At 44.2% G+C, this 18,516-nt stretch overlaps 1 protein-coding gene across 1 annotated transcript; it reads right to left on the bottom strand.

Annotated features, from left to right (window-relative positions):
- Positions 1-8,244: 8,244 nt before the first annotated feature.
- On the bottom strand, positions 8,245-17,202 carry LOC113886157 (pregnancy-associated glycoprotein 1-like). The gene is made up of 9 exons (XM_027532148.1): positions 17,093-17,202; positions 15,862-16,012; positions 14,756-14,873; positions 14,539-14,657; positions 13,149-13,342; positions 12,094-12,204; positions 10,425-10,566; positions 10,240-10,338; positions 8,245-8,556 (listed from the first exon to the last, which is right to left on the bottom strand). The coding sequence occupies exons 1-9, from the start codon at positions 17,143-17,145 to the stop codon at positions 8,407-8,409; spliced, it is 1,137 nt and encodes a 378-aa protein (XP_027387949.1). The 5' UTR covers positions 17,146-17,202; the 3' UTR covers positions 8,245-8,406.
- Between the last annotated feature and the right edge of the window lie 1,314 nt (positions 17,203-18,516).

The raw sequence follows: 18,516 nt of genomic DNA, 5'->3' as shown, positions 1-18,516 counted from the left end.
GGAGGTCCCCTGAAATCAGAACTCACTGAATGCTTTGTGAAAGCTAGGCACAGATTTCTGTATATGGGTGCAAACTTGACTGGGGATAGGTGCTGGGGCCTTGGGGAGCCTCGTCTTGCTGGAGAAACATGCCAATTACAAATGGTATTTGTTATGTCATATGTTCAGTTCAGTTCAGTTGCTCAGTCATGTCTGACTCTTTGCAAACCCATGGACTGCATCACGCCAGGCCTTCCTGTCCTTCACCAACTCCTGAAGCCAGCTCAAACTCATGTCCATTGAGTTGGTGATGCCACCCAACCATCTCATCCTCTATCGTCCTCTTCTCTTCCTGCCTTCAATCTTTCAAAGCAACAGGGTCTTTTCTAATGAGTCAGTTCTTCACATCAGTTGGCCAAAGTATTGGATCTTCAGGTTCAGCATCAGTCCTTCCAATGAATATTCAGGATTGATTTCCTTTAGGATTGACTGGTTGGATCTCCTTGCAGTCCAAGGGACTCTCAAGAGTCTTGTCCAACACCACAGTTCAAAACCATCAATTCTTCATTGCTCACCATTCTTTATGGTGCAACCGTCACATCCATACATGACAACTGGAAAAATCATAGCTTTGATTATACTGAGCATTTTCAGCAAAGTAATGTCTCTGCTTATGATACAGGATGCTTGGGGCTGATGCATGAGGATGATCCAGAGGGATGGTATGGGGAGGGAGGTGGGAGGGGGGTTCAGGATGGGGAACATGTGTACACCCGTGGCAGAATCATGTTGATGTATGGCAACATCAATAAAATATTGTAAAGTAATTAGCCTCCAATTAAAATAAATAAATTTATATTTAAAAAATGCTGCTAGGTTTGTCAGAGCTTTTCTTCAAATGAGCAAGCATCTTTTAATTTCATGGCTGTAGTCATCATCTGGAGTGGTTTTGAAGCCCCCCAAAATAAAGTCTCTCACGGTTTCCATTGTTTCTCCATGTATTTGCCATGAAGTGATGGGACCAAATGCCATGATCTTCATTTTCTGTATGTGCAGTTTAAGCCAGATGTTTCACTCTCCTCTTTCAGTTTCATCAAGAGGCTATTTAGTTCCTCTTCACTTTCTGCCATGAGGGTGGTGTCATCTGCATATCTGAAGTTATTGATATTTCTCCTGGCAATCTTGATTCCAGTTTGTGCATCATCCAGTTGGGCATTTCTCATGATGTACTCTGCATATAAGTTAAATAAGCACGGTGACATTATACAGCCTTGAGATATGCCTTTCCTGATTTGGAACCAGTCTATTGTTCCATGTTCAGTTCTAACTGTTGCTTCTTGACCTGCATACAGATTTCTCAGAAGGCAGATAAGATGGTCTGCTATTTCCACAGTTTCCCACAGTTTGTTATGATCCACACAGTGAGGCTTTTGCATGGTCAGTAAAGCAGAAGTAGGTGTTTTTCTGAAAATTTTTTGCTTTTTCTATGGTCCAACAGATGTTGGCAATTTGATCTCTGGTTCTTCTGCCTTTTCTCAATCCAGCTTGAACATATGGAATTTCACAGTTCATGTACTGTTGAAGACTTGCTTGGAGAAATTACTTTGGTAGCAGGTGAGATGAGTGCAACTGTGTGGTAGCTGAACATTCTTTGAAATCACCTTTCTTTGGGATTGCAATGAAAATGACCTTTCCCATCCTGTGGCCACTGCTGAGTTTTTCACATTTGCTGGCACACTGAGTGCAGCACTTTAACAGCATCATCTTTTAGGATTTGAAATAGCGCAACTGCAATTCCATCACCTCCACTAGCTTTGCTCATAGTGATGCTTCTGAAGGCCCACTTGATTTGCATTTCAGGATGTCTAGCTCTAGGTGAGTGATCACACCATTGTGGTTATCTGGGTCAGTAATATCTTTTATGTACAGTTCTTCTATATATTTTTTCAACCTCTTCTTATTATCTTTTGGTTCTGTTAGGTCCATATAATTTTTGTCCTTTATTGTGCCCATCTTTGCATGAAATATTCCCCCCCACCCCATATGTAATTTTCTTGAAGAGATCTCTGGTCTTTCCCTTTGTGTTGTTTTCCTCTATTTCTTTGCACTGATCACTTAGGAAGGATTTTTTTTCTTGTAATCCCTCCTTGCTATTCTGTGGAAGTCTGCATTCAGATGGGTATGTCTTTTTTTTCTCCTTTGCCTTTTGTTTCTCTTCTTTTCTAAGTTATGCGTAAGGCCTCCTCAGACAACCATTTTGCCTTTTTGCATTTCTCTTTCTTGGGGATAGTCTTGATGTGGTAAGTACAGATCAAAAAATGAAGATCATTGCATACAGTTCCATTATTTCATGGAAAATACCTGTAGAAACAATGAAAACAGAGAGAGACTTTGTATTCCTGGGCTCCAAAGTCACTGCAGACAGTGACTGCAACTGTGGAAAAAAAAAAAAAAAGACGCTTGCTCCTTGGAAGAAAAGCTATGAAAAACCTTGACAGCATACTAAAAAGCAGAGACATTACTTTGCCGGCAAATATCTGTACAGTCAAAGCTATGGTTTTGAGAGAAGTTGTGACTGGATGTTAGAGCTGGACCATAAAAAAAGCTGAGCACGAAAGAATTAGTGCTTTTGAACTGTGGTGTCGGACAAGACTCTTGAGAGTCCTTTGGACTGCAAGGAGATCCAACCAGTCCATCCTAAAGGAAACCAGTTCTGAATATTCACTGGAAGGACTGATGCTGAAGCTAACCTCCAATACTTTGACCACCTGATTGGTAGAACTGACTCATTAGAAAAGACCCCTATGCTGGGAAAGATTAAAGGTAGGAGGCAAAGTGGAAGAGAGAAGATGAAATTGTTGGGTGGCATCACCAACTTGATAAACATGAGTTTGAGCAAGCTCTGGGAGTTGGTGATAGACAGGGATCTCTGCGTGCTTCACCCCATGATATAGGAAAGAGTTGGACATGACTGAGAAATAGATGGGGAAACAGTAGAAACGGTGTCAGACTTTATTTTTTTAGGCTCCAAAATCACTGCAGATGGTGATTGCAGCCATGAAATTAAAAGACACTTACTCCTTGGAAGGAAAGTTATGACCAACCTAGATAGCATATTCAAAAGCAGAGACATTACTTTGCCAACAAAGGTCTGTCTAGTCAAGGCTATGGTTTTTCCTGTGGTCATGTATGGATGTGAGAGTTGGACTGTGAAGAAGGCTGAGCGCTGAAGAATTGATGGTTTTGAACTGTGGTGTTGGAGAAGACTCTTGAGAGTCCCTTGGCCTGCAAGGATATCCAACCAGTCCATTCTAAAGGAGATCAGCCCTGGGTGTTCTTTGGAAGGAATGATGCTAAAGCTGAAACTCCAGTACTTTGGCCACCTGATGCAAAGAGTTGACTCATTGGAAAAGACTCTGATGCTGGGAGGAATTGGGGGCAGGAGGAAGAGGGGACGACAGAGGATGAGATGGCTGAACGGCATCACTGACTTGATGAACATGAGTTTGAGTGAACTCTGGGAGATGGTGATGGACAGGGAGGCCTGGCGTGCTGCAATTCTCAGGGTTGCAAAAAGTTGGACACGACTGAGCGACTGAACTGAACTGAACTGAGAGACTGAACTGAACTGATGTATAGAAGACCATCAAGGAGCAGGTAGAAGTCTTTGGGGAAGGAGGAAGGGACAATTCCTGGATAGCTGACAATGATGAATTGGCAGGTGGTTTCAAGCTGGAGAAGCTCTAGGGAAGCATTTCTATGCCAGTGGAGAGAATGGTAAGAGAACGGCAAGGTGGCAGTGCTGGGATTTCCCAGAAGACAAGATCTCTGTTCAATTAAACTTTATCAATGCTCAATTTTGTTAGGTGATTGGAAACATGAGCTTTGTTTTGGAAGTGGTAGAGCAATATTCAATGGAAGGACTGATGCTGAAGATGAAGCTCCAACACTTAGGCCATCTGATGTGAAGACCCAGCTCATTGGAAGAACACTGATGCTGGGAAAGACTGTGGGCAGAAGGAGAGTGATTAAAAGGATGAGATGGTGAGATGGCATCACTGACTCAATGGACATGAGTTTGAGGAAACTCCACAAAATAGTGAAAGTAAGGGAAGCCTGTTTTGCTGCCATACATGTAATCACAAAGAATCAGACATGACTTAGCAACTGAACAATACCAATGAGGACACAGGGTCCAGTGAAGCCTCTGGCACTGGTGGGAGTAGAGAAAGATTTAGGTGAAAGGGGAGGCTTCCCATCCTCTGGTGCAGGTCCTTGAATCCAAGGCAAGGAGCACAAGATTTTGAATGTGTTAACAAACATTGTTTTCTAAAAACAAAAACAAAAACAAAAAACTGTTTTCTGCAGGGGTGAGAACTTTGAGTTTGTTCTCTAGATTTTACTGAGGGATGTGGAAGGGATATGGAGTGGGCTGAGTCTGTAAAAAACAGGTGACCAGCTCCTGAGGTTCAGGCTCGTGGTAGACATTCTGCACTAGGTGGAAAACAAATTCAGAGATAAAGTGTCCCAACTGGAGTGTACATGCCAATGTATCAGATTGCTGCGGCAGCTTACTTCAATATTGTTTTGAGGTAAGTGAGAAGTGCACGATGGGTGGTATGCTTTTGTCAAATCCTGTGGATGGTTAGATGACTAAATGTCTGATTCCTTTAATGCATGGTTGGAATCATGCTTGGGAAAGAAAACTAGATCAGGTCCACACATATTTCATTGTTAAACAGCAGGCATAGGAAGGTTCCTAAGGCCACTTTAGGTATTTTAAACATGAGGAGCCATATGTGGACAGTTTTATTTAACAGGCTGAGATTGGACTGTACAGGTTGCCACAGCTGTTGCTATGACAAGAAGCCATAACAGCTACTTGTTGCTACGCTGGAGATGTGGGAAACTGACAAGAGACCAAAAGCCTTACAACTCTCCTTGCAGTGTGATTTCAGGCTAGAAGTAGTTGACAAGGAAAGGCTGACTGGTAAGGCTGAGGAAGGGAGTAATCTGAGCCAGTAATCATTAGCTCCTTGGGAGCCCAGAAAACAGATGCATCGGTTCAGTCAGAGTTCTGTGTCATGGTTCAGAAATAGATGTCATTTGGCTTGAATCAATATTTAGCCTTGGGAATGGCAGCCATATCCTCTAAACAGAAGATTTCCTTTTCCCCATGTGGGAAAAAAATTCATAATTTTTCCAGACTCAGAAACAAAGAAAGCCCTCTTAGGGTCACTTACTCTTTGCAGGCATGCATACAATCTACAAGTTGGAATTATCATCATGGTGCCCATTTTCCAGATGAGGAAACTGAGGTTAAGGGACTTGATCAAGGTCACACAGCTAAGCATGTGAAAAGCCAAGCACAAACCCAGGGTAACAGTCCTCAAATTGTGTGTTTTTGCTCCACACCCACTGGGAGTGGTGGGTGGTGATCTGGAAGCAATGCTTAGGCAGGAGCAAACAATATTCACGTTTAAATTGAAGAAAGTAAGGAAAACCACTAGAACATTCAGCTATGACCTAAATCAAATCAAATCCCTTATGATTATATAGTGGAGATGAAAAATAGATTCAAGGGATTAGTTCTGGTAGCCTGAAGAACTATGGATGGAGGTTTGTAACATTGTATGGGAGGTGGTCACCAAAACCATCCCTAAGAAAAAGAAATGCAAGAAGACAAAGTGGTTGACTGAGGAGGCCTTAAAAATAGCTGAGAAAAATAAGAGAAGTGAAAGGCAAAGGAGAAAGGTAAAGATATACCTAGTAGAATGCAGATTACTAGAGAATAGCAAGGAGAGATAAGAAAGTCGTCATAAGGGAACAGTGTAAGAAGTAAAGGAAATAATAGAATTGTAAAGAGTATAAATCTCTTCAGGAAAATTGGAGATCCCATAGGGACACTTTATGAAAATATGGGCACAATAAAGGACAGAAAAATCAAAGACAAACAAAAGCAGATGAGATTAAGAAGAGGTAGCAAGAATGCACAGAAGAACTATACAAAAATGGTCATAATGACCGGGATAGGAATGATGCTGGGGTCACTCATGTAAAGTCAGATATACTGGAGTATGAAGTAAAGTGGGCTTTAGGAAGCATCACCACAAACAAAGCGAGTGGAGGGGATGAAATTTCAGCTGAGCTGTTTAAAAATCCTAACGAAGATGCTATAAAAGTGCTGCATTGAATATGTCAGCAAATTTGGAAAACTCAGCAGTGGCCACAGTGCTGGAAAAGGTCAGTTTTCATTCCAATCCAAAGAAAGGCAATTCCAAAGAATGTTCAACTTATCATTCAATAGTGCTCATCTCACTTTCTAGCAAGGTAATGCTTAAAATCCTTCAAGCTAAGCTTCAACAGTACGTGAACTTAGAACTTCCAGATGTACAAACTGGTTTGAGGAGCCAGAGATCAAATTGTCAACATACATTGGATCATAGAGAAAGCAAGGGAATTCCAGAAAAACATCTACATCTGCTTCACTGACTATGCTAAAGCCTTTCACTGTGTGGACCACAACTAACTGTGGAAAATTCTTAAGGAAATTCAAGTACCAGATCTCCTTACCTGTCTCCTGAAAGGATACATCATTCAATATACTTGCATAAATCCCAAGATGCAATCAAGATTGCTGGGAAAAATATCAACATCCACAGATATGAAGATGACACACCCTAATGGCAGAAAGCAAAAAAGAACTAAAGAGCCTCTCGATGAGAGGAGGAGATGAAAAAAACTCAACATTCAAAAAACTATTCACAGACAGACACTCAACATTCATGGCATTCAGTCCCACCACTTCATGGCATATAGATGATGGAAAAGTGGATACAGTGGCAGATTTTATTTTCTTGGGCTCCAAAAGCACAACATACCTTCACTGCAGCCACAAAATAAATTTATATATAAAAAAAAAGACACTTGCTCCTTGGCAGGAAGAAAGGCTATGAAAAACCTGGACAGTGTATTAAAAAGCAGAGACTCACTTTGCTACAGAGGTCTGTAGTGTCAAAGCTATGATTTTTCCAGTAATCATGTACAGATGTGTGATCTGGACCATAAGAAAGGGTGAATGCAAAAAAATGAAGCTTTTGAACTGTGGTGCTTGTCAAGATTCTTTAGAGTCCCTTATACAACGAGGAGATCAAACCAGTCAATAGAAAGGAAATCAATCTCTGACCCCTGTCTCAGCTGAGGCATCTACTGAGGGCCTCCAGGTGGGAAGAATGGATGCTTTCACTGCAAAAGTGCCTAACCATAGCAGCTCCAAGCAAATAGTTTGTAGCTCCACCCCAGGAGGAAGCTCTGAAAGGCTGAAGGCTCTGTGTACACTGGGTTCCTGATACAAGCATTTCATTCTCCCCAGAAGCATTGGAGGCCAAGGAAGGGGCATTCTGGGCCCTGGAGGAGGGGGATGGCTCAGGGATCCACTGAGGCCACCACTTAAGTAGGACAGGAAAGGACAGAGCAGGCATATGTAGCAGAGAGCTGGTGATTGGGGTTTGGGAACAAAAGGGAACTAGCTCTGCATGAAGTACCTCACCCAAACTGCCCTGGAGGAGAAGCCCAGTGATAAGTTCATCTGAGATTATATGAAAAGAGTCTATTTCATTATCCCTTATAATTCCTCTGATTGAGGAGGTGGTGGAGTTGGTGGGTCATCACAAATTCTTCCATGGCTTAGACCATCTGTCAGTCGCTATCCCTGGGGCTGCACCTCCCCAGCTTCAGTCATGTAGTGCTGGAGGAAACTGCAATCATATGTGCTGCTGGGTCAGGCCAATGACCATGTAAAGTCAATCATAGGACCCCTGGCCCTGCCAGGATGGCTGATCTAGGGCTGTAAATGTGAACTGAGGTGGGTCATTCAGAGAACACCCTTGAACTCTGATGGCTCCAAGCTTCTTTCCTTACTAGGAGATGCCTTCGGGATATAAAACACAAGGCAGGTAGCTAACTCCCATATTAGGTGTAGAAGCCTTAAGGAAGAAATTTGTCAAGCTAAGACCTTCAAAGAAGAAGGAAGGGAAAGAGCGAGGATGAGAAAGAGAAAACTGATGACTTCTGATTTCTTGGTTCCAGTCACTGAGACTTTTGTATTTGCTCTGATTCTTGTGTCCTGGATTCCCAGAATCATTTCAATGAGTCTCCACTTTCTGTAAATCCAGTTGGAGTGGTCTCCTCTCAAATGTGATTCAGACTTTGTTCTAGATCCTTCCCGATCATTGTACACCTTCCAGACTCAAACAGAGGCACCCATTTGTTTCAGCACCATTAAGAGTGAAACCCTTTATTCTTTCCTGAGAATAGGGTGTGCAGACCACCAAATACAGTTCACCAGCATCCTGGGCAGGAGTGCTCAAAGTGTGAGTGAGTGTGTGTTAGGAGCGGCCTTACTGATTCCTGAACCACTCCAAGCATTTACACTGCCTGTGCCAGGCCAATCCTGTCATTTCCTCGATCAAAAACTGAGAAATACAGCCTCAGGAAGACGTCACCCAGGATCCAGGTCTCTGTGGATGTACTCACTGTGTTCTCTTTAAAGGTGGGATAGCAGTGGCCTCTAGAATCCTGGGGGAGTCAGAGACACACACCAGTCAGCCTGAGCTCTTACCTGTGACTCCCCCGATATCCAGACCCAGCACAATTCTTCACTTTATTTCCCTCTTTCGGTAAGTATCAAGGGGTTTTCTCAGCTTCAGGGGATATGAGAGTTCATCCAAAACCAAAAAGGACCAAGACATGAGGTTGCCATGAGGAAGGCTGTGGGGGAGGGGAGGACTGGGAATTGGGGAAACAGAGGAATGATAAACATCAAACTCCTACTGTAGAGCGTAAGGAACTATATTCAATATTCAGTGATAAACCACATGAAAATGAATAAGAAAAAGAATATATATTTTTTATGTGTATAACTGAGTCACATTGCTGTGCAGCAGAACTTAAGGCAAAACTGAGGATCAGCCACACTTCAATATAATTTTTAGAAAAGAACGAGCATGTCCATAGTTCTCCTCACTCCCTGTTTTTTCCCTTTTGACTCCTGCTCCTTGTTTTCTCTGTAGAGAATGCTGGTTCTCTTCCTGCATCCCCACAATCCATACTTTATTAAAAAACTTTATTTTGTATTGGAGTATAGCTGAGTTTCAGGTGGACAGTAAAAGGACTCAACCGTATGTATTGGTGTATCCTGGTCCCAAAGATACCCCTCCCATTCAGGCTGTCATATAACTGAGCGGAGCTCCCCGTGCTACATAGTAACTCATTGTTGGTTATCCATCTTAAATAGAGCAGTGCCCACAACACGTTCTTGAAGACTTAACTCAGGAACTCTGGGAAGCCTCCTTTGGCCCACACTCACCCTCTTTAGCCAGTCCAGGCTTGGTTGGGTAACTTAGTCTGGTTCCTCATCCCCACCAGTCAGTCGTAGCCCTCATCACCCCTAGTAAGTCCCCAGTGCCCCAATGCAGAGCGCCTTGGAATGCCATTTGCATGGAATCCAGGGCAGTTTTGCCTAGAACCAAGCAACTCTCCGTATAGCTCCATGAGTTTGTGGTTTTAGAATGCCTGAAATTTGCTCTCTTCCTCAAAGCCTTCTTTGAGCCCATCAGCCAGCTCTCAACTCCCATAGGGTGCTGACCTGAAGCCTCCACCCTGTGCCAGGTCTGAGCAGTCACTGTGCACCCTTTAACACCTTAGCATCCAACCTCCCACAGAGGGGTAGGGTACCCCAACTTACAAAGAGGGCACCTGGCCAGAGCAAGGGGAAGATGGCACTAGGGTGATAATGTAATTTATCATCCAAACCAGGAAAACTTCCAGAAGGGAAAGGACACTGTTAATCCCTATGGTGGGACGTCACACTGGGACTGTCCCAGCCATTCTCACTGTCACATGGCCTATTTCAGGGACTGCTAGAGCTGACTTTCCGTGTTCATCAATCTGAGGGTTCAGATTGAACTGAAGCTCTTTGAGGACCGAGGACCTGAGTATTCCCCTCTCCTTGTGACTCCCACCATGCCAGCATGGTGTGGCATCTCCACATTTATTTAAGGATGATCAATGTCCCAGACGGCCCTTTACTTTCAACTGCTTCATCTTGTGACAGGCTCTGGCCCAGCCACAGGGGCTCAGGGGCTCAGCAGCATCTGCAATGGTGTGACATGGCCTGCAGAGGGCGCCCTCCTCCCAGCAGCAGCCCAAGGGTTCCTGCAAGTTCTATTTTTGAATCACCCCTCAGGGTTGTCCCCTCACCTTGTGGATGTAGGCTCGAGCTGGCACTGGGTAGTTGATGCCGTTGATGGTGAAGATAATAGAGGGCAGGGTATAGACAGCAAAACATGAAACGTAGTGCTGTTGGAGAGAGAGAGAGAGAGGTTGGCCCTGGAGATCCTTGTTTGTATGGAGACAGGGAGTGACCCTGGGGCATGACCCTTTACCTCGGAACCCTGTGGCGTGGCACCGATGAGCTTCTGGATGTTATTGACCAGTCTTCTTGGGCCAAGGATCAGTGATGTTCCAGTGTCCACAAGGGCCTCGCAGCCACCAGAACAAGCAATAACCTTTCTTTTCATGGAGATGCTGAGAGACAGTGGAAAAAGCGGGCATCAAGGTCACTCTGAGTCTCCCCAGAGCTGCCCCCTTCCTGACTGTCTCCTAAACAGCCCTTTGTCTCTTGCCTTCTTTTCCTTTGCTCTCGACACAGCACCTTTCTTGACATCCTCGAATGCAGTACTTGAATACACCAGGATCTTTTGCACCTTGACACAAATTGGTCTTCCTTCCTAGAAGGGCTCCTTGCCCTTTGACTAGCAAATTTCTTCTCATCTTCCAGATTCCAGCTTAATTGTATTGTTTTCAGGGAAGTATTTCTCCCAGTGTTTATCAGTCTCCTGTCTTGGTCACTTTCTGTAGACCCTTCCTCATATCTAGCATGTACCAAAATGACAGTTCACTATGTGGGTGAGTCATTTCTTGTACATCTGCCTTCTTAGATGTGAGGGCGAGTTTTATTCTCATTGCATCCCTAAAGTGCCTGGCACACAGTGGATGCACAATGTTTCTGTGTTGAATGAGTGAATGAAGACTGTAAAAATAATGAATGAGAACCATCCGAGAGCTGTATCTGGTGGGGAACAAATAACGGGTCAACCACAGAGTGAAGATGGAGATTCACAGTGGCAGCAGAATCTCATAATAGGGGGAGAGAGGAACTCCTCTGGGAGAGGGTGTCTCCCAGCACTGGTCCTCCCAGTTGTGCTCCTACAACCAGCTCAGACGCTGAGACCCTGGCCAGGAAATACATGACTAGCCCACAGAAACTCCAAAGGACAGGTCAGCTTTTGTTTGAGGGTATCACACAGAATCCTATCAAGTATGCCTCTTGTCCTCAGGTCAGTCCTGGATCCCACCTTCCTAATTCTCTATTATAGGCCCTGCCCCACTGTGTTCCCAGGTATGTGGGGTGTCTTTTTAATTAGTTGCTTTCACGTCTTAAGACTGCAGCCAACCTCTCTCCACTGCTGGGTAGCTACTCCCTAAGGAGACCAGTTTTCCCCATTTGCTCAGGACTTTCCCTGTTTTTAAACAGACATTTATCTGTACTGAGAACTTCCTTGGTCCCAGGTAGCCCTGGACAGTTGATCATCTTATAACTCTCTCCAGGCTAGTGAAATTCTCCCTGATCCTCTGTACACCAAACTGTAGAGTCCTCTAACCATGCTCCATGCCTCATAGGGCAGTGGGTTCAGCCCTCTCCCAGCTGCACAGACCTCTCTGGACCCTTTTAAAACCCTGGTCAGAGCCCTGGTCAGAAGGCCTGGGGATTATGAACCCATGGGTTGTTTGTGTATCTATATATATGTATATGTGTTTGTATGTGTCTCTGTGTGTGTCTCTGACTAGCTATGCATATTTTTATGTGTCTCTGTGTATGTTTATATGTGTCTGCTTCTGTGTTTCCATGTGTCTGTGTGTCCGTCTGTGTTGCTGTGGGCGGTGTATATGTATGTGTGACTGTGTCTTAGAACGCATTTGTGTGTGTCTGCCTGTGTCCATGTACAGTAGTGGGAGCATCACTTGGGCTGACCCTCAGAGGGAGAGGCTTACCGGTCCATGTGTACACTCCAGTCACCTGCGTGGATCAATGGTACCCAGTTGAGCTCTCCCTTGTAGTAGTGGTGGTCCACCCCACCAAACATCACCACACTGCCCTTCGCCCTGCATGTGTAGAGAGAAGAGGGGGCTTGATCCTTGGAGGACAGTAACGATGGCACTGTCTGAGAGCTGTGCTTGTCTACCCATCAAGGCCTTGTCTACCCAATAAGGTCCCAATTTACAGATGCAGAAATAGAGGCTAGGAGTGATTGAGATCCAGATTGAGGTCGGTTACTGGCTAATGAGTGGCACAGAGGAGGTTAGAAGCTGAATCATCTGGCTGGGCTCCACCCACTATGTCTTCTGAAGAGGCCCTGGACCTCCTATTACATGAATGTTCAGATATCCTCAAAGGACAGGGTGCTGAAGCATTTTTACTTTCCCCTTGTCCAGCTTGTTATTTTTCAGGAAAATCAAGGCCTGGAAGTGCTAAGTGTGTGGGTTCATGTCACCCAGAGTTGGCTCTGTTGGCCTGTGAACTCTACTGTCCAAACAGCCCCACACTCATAAGGGACCCCACCTCTGCTCTTCCTGTCTTGAAATGCTTAATATTTCTTGAACAAGGGGTCCTACACTTTTGTTTTGTGTCCCACACTTTCATTTTTCACTGGCTCCTGCAAATTGGGTAGCTGGTCCTGGGCTCCCAGTGAAATGCTAATGAGGAAGGAAAGATATCCACCATCCTTCTCCTTCCTTCCTTATCAAATTCATAAGCAAATCCTATAGCCTTAACCTCCAACAGTTTTCCTGTTGCCTTCCATTAGCCATCCCCCTCAATCACCCCCCTATACCAAGTTACTGATCTTGAGCTCAGGAGCAGGGTTGTATTCCAATAAAAATTTATTCATAAAAGCCAGTGGTGAATCCAGGTAGGGCCCTGGGGCCATAGTTATCCTGGGTTAGATTATCTCTCAGGATACTTCTTTATCAAGTGTTCTATACTTTTCATGGAACTGAAAGCATGTTACAGCTAATTTGGAGAAAAGGATTGTCCATCTCAGACTTACTTGCCCAAGTAGAAGGCAAAAACAGGCTCAGAAAAGGCACCTTGATTCTTGAGGTTGTCAAAGATGGGGATGGTTGTTATGAAGGACATGTCAGGGTAGTTCAAGCCCAAGACGCCATCAAAAGGTAGATCCTCAAACCCGTGTTCTTCCATGCTTAGTCCGAATTCCTGATCAGTACTTACAAGGTCCCCAATCTGTGGGAGAGAAGAGTGTTCCCACTTACAGATATGTGAAGTGGGGCTAGGACTGGGCTGGGGTGCATTGCCATTAGATCCTCAGAGAATTCAGGCTGGGCTCTGTCTTTGGTGGTCCATAGACGGTTAGACCTACCTGGGAGGGGAATTTGGGTTCCATTTGAGAGAGGCTGTGAATTTTAAAACATCTTCCCCTCGGAAAAACACCACCTGAGTGAATCAAATTGGCCTCATGGCTTCTGTACAGGTGTGGCAACCAAGTCAGGCCTGGACCGATTGGTGCCACCTTGTGGACAAAATGAGTTGAGAGCAAGGTAGCCTTCTCTTTGGCATCACTATGAACTAATGACGGGAATGAACTACATTCTCTGTAAGGTACTGTGGATTCTGGATCTGTCCAGGAAGACAGAAGCTGAAAACACAATCTTGCTTGCAGGGTTCTATGAAATTACTGCCTGGGGAATCCACTTTTGGGGATATGTGTGTATTTGTGTGAGTATGTATGAGAGAGAAAGAGAGAGAGGGGAACTACTCAAGTACTTTCGAGGAGGCAGGCCATAGGTTTATTAGATTCTCAAGGGTCCCCTAGAGTGAGAACTCATTTATCAGGCCCCCTGACATATCTGGCCTCCAATTTCCTACTCTGGATACCTGATCCTTTGACTGCCCCCAGGGTCCCCAGATCAGTTTTGTCCTGTCCCAAACACCCCACAGCAACTTCAATCCTGAAAAGCCAGCCTAGCTCCACCTCTTACCACATGTGTGACCTCAACAAGACCCTTGCTGTCTGCACCTCAGTTTCCTCATATGTCTCATGAGCTAATAAGACCACCTGCTGTGTGGGGTTGTTGCAGGATTAAACCAGTTATTACCTTAAAGTGCTTGGAACAGTGACTCAGAATATGAAAGTGGGTGCTTTTTCCCCTCTCTTCTCGATCACAGCAAAATGAACTTTGAACTGCTCATGGGCAGAGGAGCTGCACGTCCACACCTCAAGTCACTCTCTGGGTTAGCTAATCTGTTTGCTCGTGTGTCACCATGGGCACTGCCTCCCCAGGGACAGGATCCTGTGGGTAAGATGGCCAATATCTATGGGAGTTAGGCTAGGAAGGGTCCTTCCAGATGGTCCTGCATCTGTTTTGAAAGCAGTGGTCACTTCATAGCCAGTCCTGACTCAGCTTCTGTTTACACGTTACCCGAACGGTGTCATAAGCAAGAAATCCCTTCGTGCTCCCAGATCCATAGGTGATGCTGAAGGTCTTTTGGGTAGGCTGGAAGGTGGAAGACTCAAGATGTCTGAACCTAATGTGAGTAGCTGCAGACACAAGAGATGAATGTCATCAGGTGCCAAGGGTGGAAACAGGGCAGCAGGGCAAATGAAGGATGGTCCGGGTACAGGGTGTCTGTACTCACAACAGGCTGAACTGGGGCAAAAGACGGAGGGCACCCACAACTCAGATGAGCCTGTGTCAAAGACAACCTGGAATTCCTGAGGGGGTGTTCCAATGGTGATTTTACCCACATAGACCATCTACAGGGAAAAGGAGGGAGTGGGTTAGTGCAGAACTGGCTACTCTCTATTCCCACACTGTTGCCTCCCTCTGGGTGTCACACATCTCTTGGGATTACTTTTGAATCACTGTGCAGCTCAAAGCCTTTGATCACAGAGGTGCTTGCATTTGATATATATATATTTTTTTTTCTGTGCTACATGGTATGCAGGATATTGATTCTATGACCAGGTGTTGAAGTGGTACCTCCTGCATTGGAAGCCCAGAGTCATAACCACTGAACATCCAGGACCACTGGACACCCAGGAGAGTCCTGGTGCCTTCATTTGAGAATCTCTGTAGTCTCTTCAAACCCAGCCTCAGCATCCCCTTCTCCAGGAGGTCCTTCTTGATCAACGTCAGCCACTCTCTCTAAACTCAGATGATATCCAATCAACATCACACAGATGACCCTTTCATGACATGTATTTACTCTTTGCCTATCTCTCAGGCTGTCATGGGCATTCTTGAAGACAAAATAAGCCCGTTTTTAAAATCTAAATACAGTAACCACAGTGTTAGATTCTTATGGCCTTACATGGAATACAGGTTCAGTAACTGTTTACTGCTGTGGTTCTTGCATCTGTGGAAGCTGAATTCTTCTGCCTGGGGATTCACAATTGCTTAGCAGTTGGTTGGTTCTACCTTTTGATCAGTAATGGTTCACTCTTCATCTGTGACTGAGCGGGTCACTTAGTTCAGAAGGAACAATCTCCCTCAAACTAATGACACATCTTTGACACAGAAATGGATGTTTACCTGCCACCTGGTCATTGCCGGGCCCTGTCACCAAGACCAAGAGTTGAGGACGAGAGTTCCTTCTTCTCTGGGTGGGGTCCCTGTTTCCCAGGGTTTCTGCCTCCTGTAGGAGTCCCAACCTCAACATCCCACTTGGCACCTCCAGATGAGCCCCAGTGCTAGGCTAGAGCACCAGGGGGTGCTGTGGAGCACCATCCCCAATACACTCACATCCATGATGTTCCTCAGGGGATGAATAGTTATATTTGAGCCACGAGAAGAAATCTGGGACAGTCTGTAAGCCTGTTCCTTCAGGAAATTGTTCAGCATGTTTTTTTCACTGAGGGTTTTTCTCATGGTCTTCACTTTTGTTAGAGGTATTCTTTCATTGAGCATTTGACAAAGAAAACAAAGAAGCTACAATTAGCTGTCAGTGTTAAGGTATATTGTCATTGTAATGGCCCTGTGTATTTTCCAATCATTTTTATGAGTCACCTTATTATCAGAATTTTATGCATATACTATGGTAAAGACATAGGTTTGAATACAGGTTCTTTTCTGCAATCTTGGGTAAGCCATATGACCATGTGGGGTCTCAGTCTCCCCCTCGGTAAAATGGTATAATGCAACAATTCAAACCCTCCAAATAGAATATTCTGGGGATAAGTGAAGTGATGGATATAAGGTACATGAGAAATAAGAAGTCTTAACAATGACAGCCATTAGCATTGCTGTTGCCATCCCATGTGTCCTTCTCGTAGAAGCTCAGGGAAGGAGGTAGAAGGGGGACTCTTATCCTCTTTTACAATGGAGCAGTTTGAAATGCAAGAGGTTTCTGAATTGGCTTGGGTCACACTGCTTGTCAGATATGAAACAGTGTATATAAAACAGTGTATCTATCTCCAAGTTGAAAGAGAATTGATACTTCAAAGAAGAATCAAGGAGATAGGGAACAATTTAGGAAAATTTAGAGGCTCGAGAAGGAAGGATGAGTCAAATGAAAAATTAAAAGAAAACCGCACAGAGAGAAATACACTCACAGAGACTTCCAAAGAGATGGAGAGATAAATGACAGTGATACAGAGATGCAGACATAGACATATACACACTGAAGTATGCAGGGAAAAAAGAAGACATGTTGAATAAAATATAGAAAAGTGCTATTCCACAGGACCACACCTAATTCTGCATAGACTGTGCACTGAACAATTGCAAGGAGTTCTATTTTCAGTAGAGCATGAGATGACTGGACCCCAAGAGTTGTGCAACCATGCAAATCTACACCAAGACCCTTGGGATCCACAGTTCCTATAGCAAGTTACTTATCAATAAGTAAGAGTTGAACATTAAGACTGTAGGGATATATTCCATTCCCTTTTAAACCTGATGGGTGGAAGAATAATCAGATGAAAAGAAAAATTCGAGAAAGGAATATGATGTGGATTACAGTCCCCATACTTACATGACTATGCACTCTGAGGAGGTCAGCAGCCCAAGGAGGACAAGCCACTTCATACTTCTTTCCTGGCTCCAAGTACTCAGGGAAGTTCAGGTTCTTAGCATGTAGTGGTGACTGGAAGCCCCTAGTTATATATGCTCTGACATGCCTTCTTTTCCCCTTTAGGCCACTAAAAGATCTGAAAAAACACAAATCTCAAGATAAAATCTTTACCTCCATCAGTGTCCTTGGCGAGTGGACTTTGAAGCTTCTCAGAATACAGAGAATTGAACTGTAATCTCTTCCTTGAAGCTGGGCTGGAAAATCAAACTGATCTTCATGGACATCTACAAAGATGGAGAACCTTGACTACTTGGAGGAAAAACTGCTAAGAACATCATGAAAATGGATACTAGGGGCCATGCTCGACATTCTTGGTTTCATGTCATCTTCCTAGCCGCTTTGTGAGATATGCATTGCTGTCTTTGTTGGAGAGGAGATTGCTAGGAAGATAAGTTGTCAAATGGCAAAGTGAAGACTTCAGGGACAGCCCAGGGACATACAACTGGCTTTAGTTAGTGGGTCTAATGGCAGACATCAGGGGCACCTATGATGCCAGTCTGCGTCAAAGATTTAGGGCAGAGTGGTACTTCAATTGCATGGTTTCAGTATTGGAAGAAATGTCATATCCACAATATATTTTATATCATCCAAAAACATACAAGGAAGAAGTGTGTGCTTGGTTCTGGGTTAAAGGCTTCAAAGTCAAAGTTGATCAAGACAAAACTAGTCTTTATCTTAAGAGTGCTAGCAGTCTAGCTCTCACAAACTCTTGGCCCCAGGAGGCAAAAGAAATGATACTAGGACTAGGTTGCCATGTTGGGCCCTGGGCAGCACAGGCCTTACCACTGGGAGCAGCCTTTCCTACACTTCAACCATGCTGGAAAGCAGGCCAGTTGGCCATGCTTTCAAGAGAAGTCAGAAGTCGGGATATTTATGTACAATCTACTGATTTTAGTGTTAGCAACTAATTTTTTTTTCCTGAAAAAACAGTAGGAACCAAATCTCCACAGCGATGTGCTGGAATCAGCCTTCAGTCTCCGCAAGTTTTTATTTCTGGCCTAGAGTTGGGAGTGCAGTGTGAACAGAAAGGAATTTAATTCATGTTGGTTGATTTACAAAGAGACTGAATGCATACTGAACATGTGTGTTTCCTTTCTACTTATAAAGAAAGATCATCAGGGACATACAAACCAATGAATTTAAGTGCTGAAGATAAATGGATATATTTCTGATATAATTTCCCCATAGGGTCTATGCCATGAAAAATTTTGTCTGCCAAACCAAACATACAAAAAAATAATTTTGAAATGTCTTCCCAATCAAAAAAGACAAAACAGCTGTGGTAGCCAAAGTAAAGACAATCATGTTTAATGACTCAGCCAGGA

The sequence above is a fragment of the Bos indicus x Bos taurus genome, chromosome 29, assembly GCF_003369695.1.
Source record: "Bos indicus x Bos taurus breed Angus x Brahman F1 hybrid chromosome 29, Bos_hybrid_MaternalHap_v2.0, whole genome shotgun sequence".
NCBI classification, from domain to species: domain Eukaryota; kingdom Metazoa; phylum Chordata; class Mammalia; order Artiodactyla; family Bovidae; genus Bos; species Bos indicus x Bos taurus.
The sequence above is the reverse complement of the archived record's forward strand: the minus strand, read 5'-3'. Positions and strand labels throughout refer to the sequence as shown.

Coding starts and splice junctions, on each gene's coding strand:
- LOC113886157 (XM_027532148.1), bottom strand. CDS start 17,145: ATGAAGTGGCTTGTCCTCCTTGGGCTGCTGACCTCCTCAGAGTGCATA. Junction 14,874..15,861: donor CCCTGAGGAACATCATGGAT/GTGAGTGTATTG, acceptor TTTTCCCTGTAG/ATGGTCTATGTGGGTAAAAT. Junction 10,567..12,093: donor TGGAGTGTACACATGGACCG/GTAAGCCTCTCC, acceptor ACTGTCTCTCAG/CATCTCCATGAAAAGAAAGG.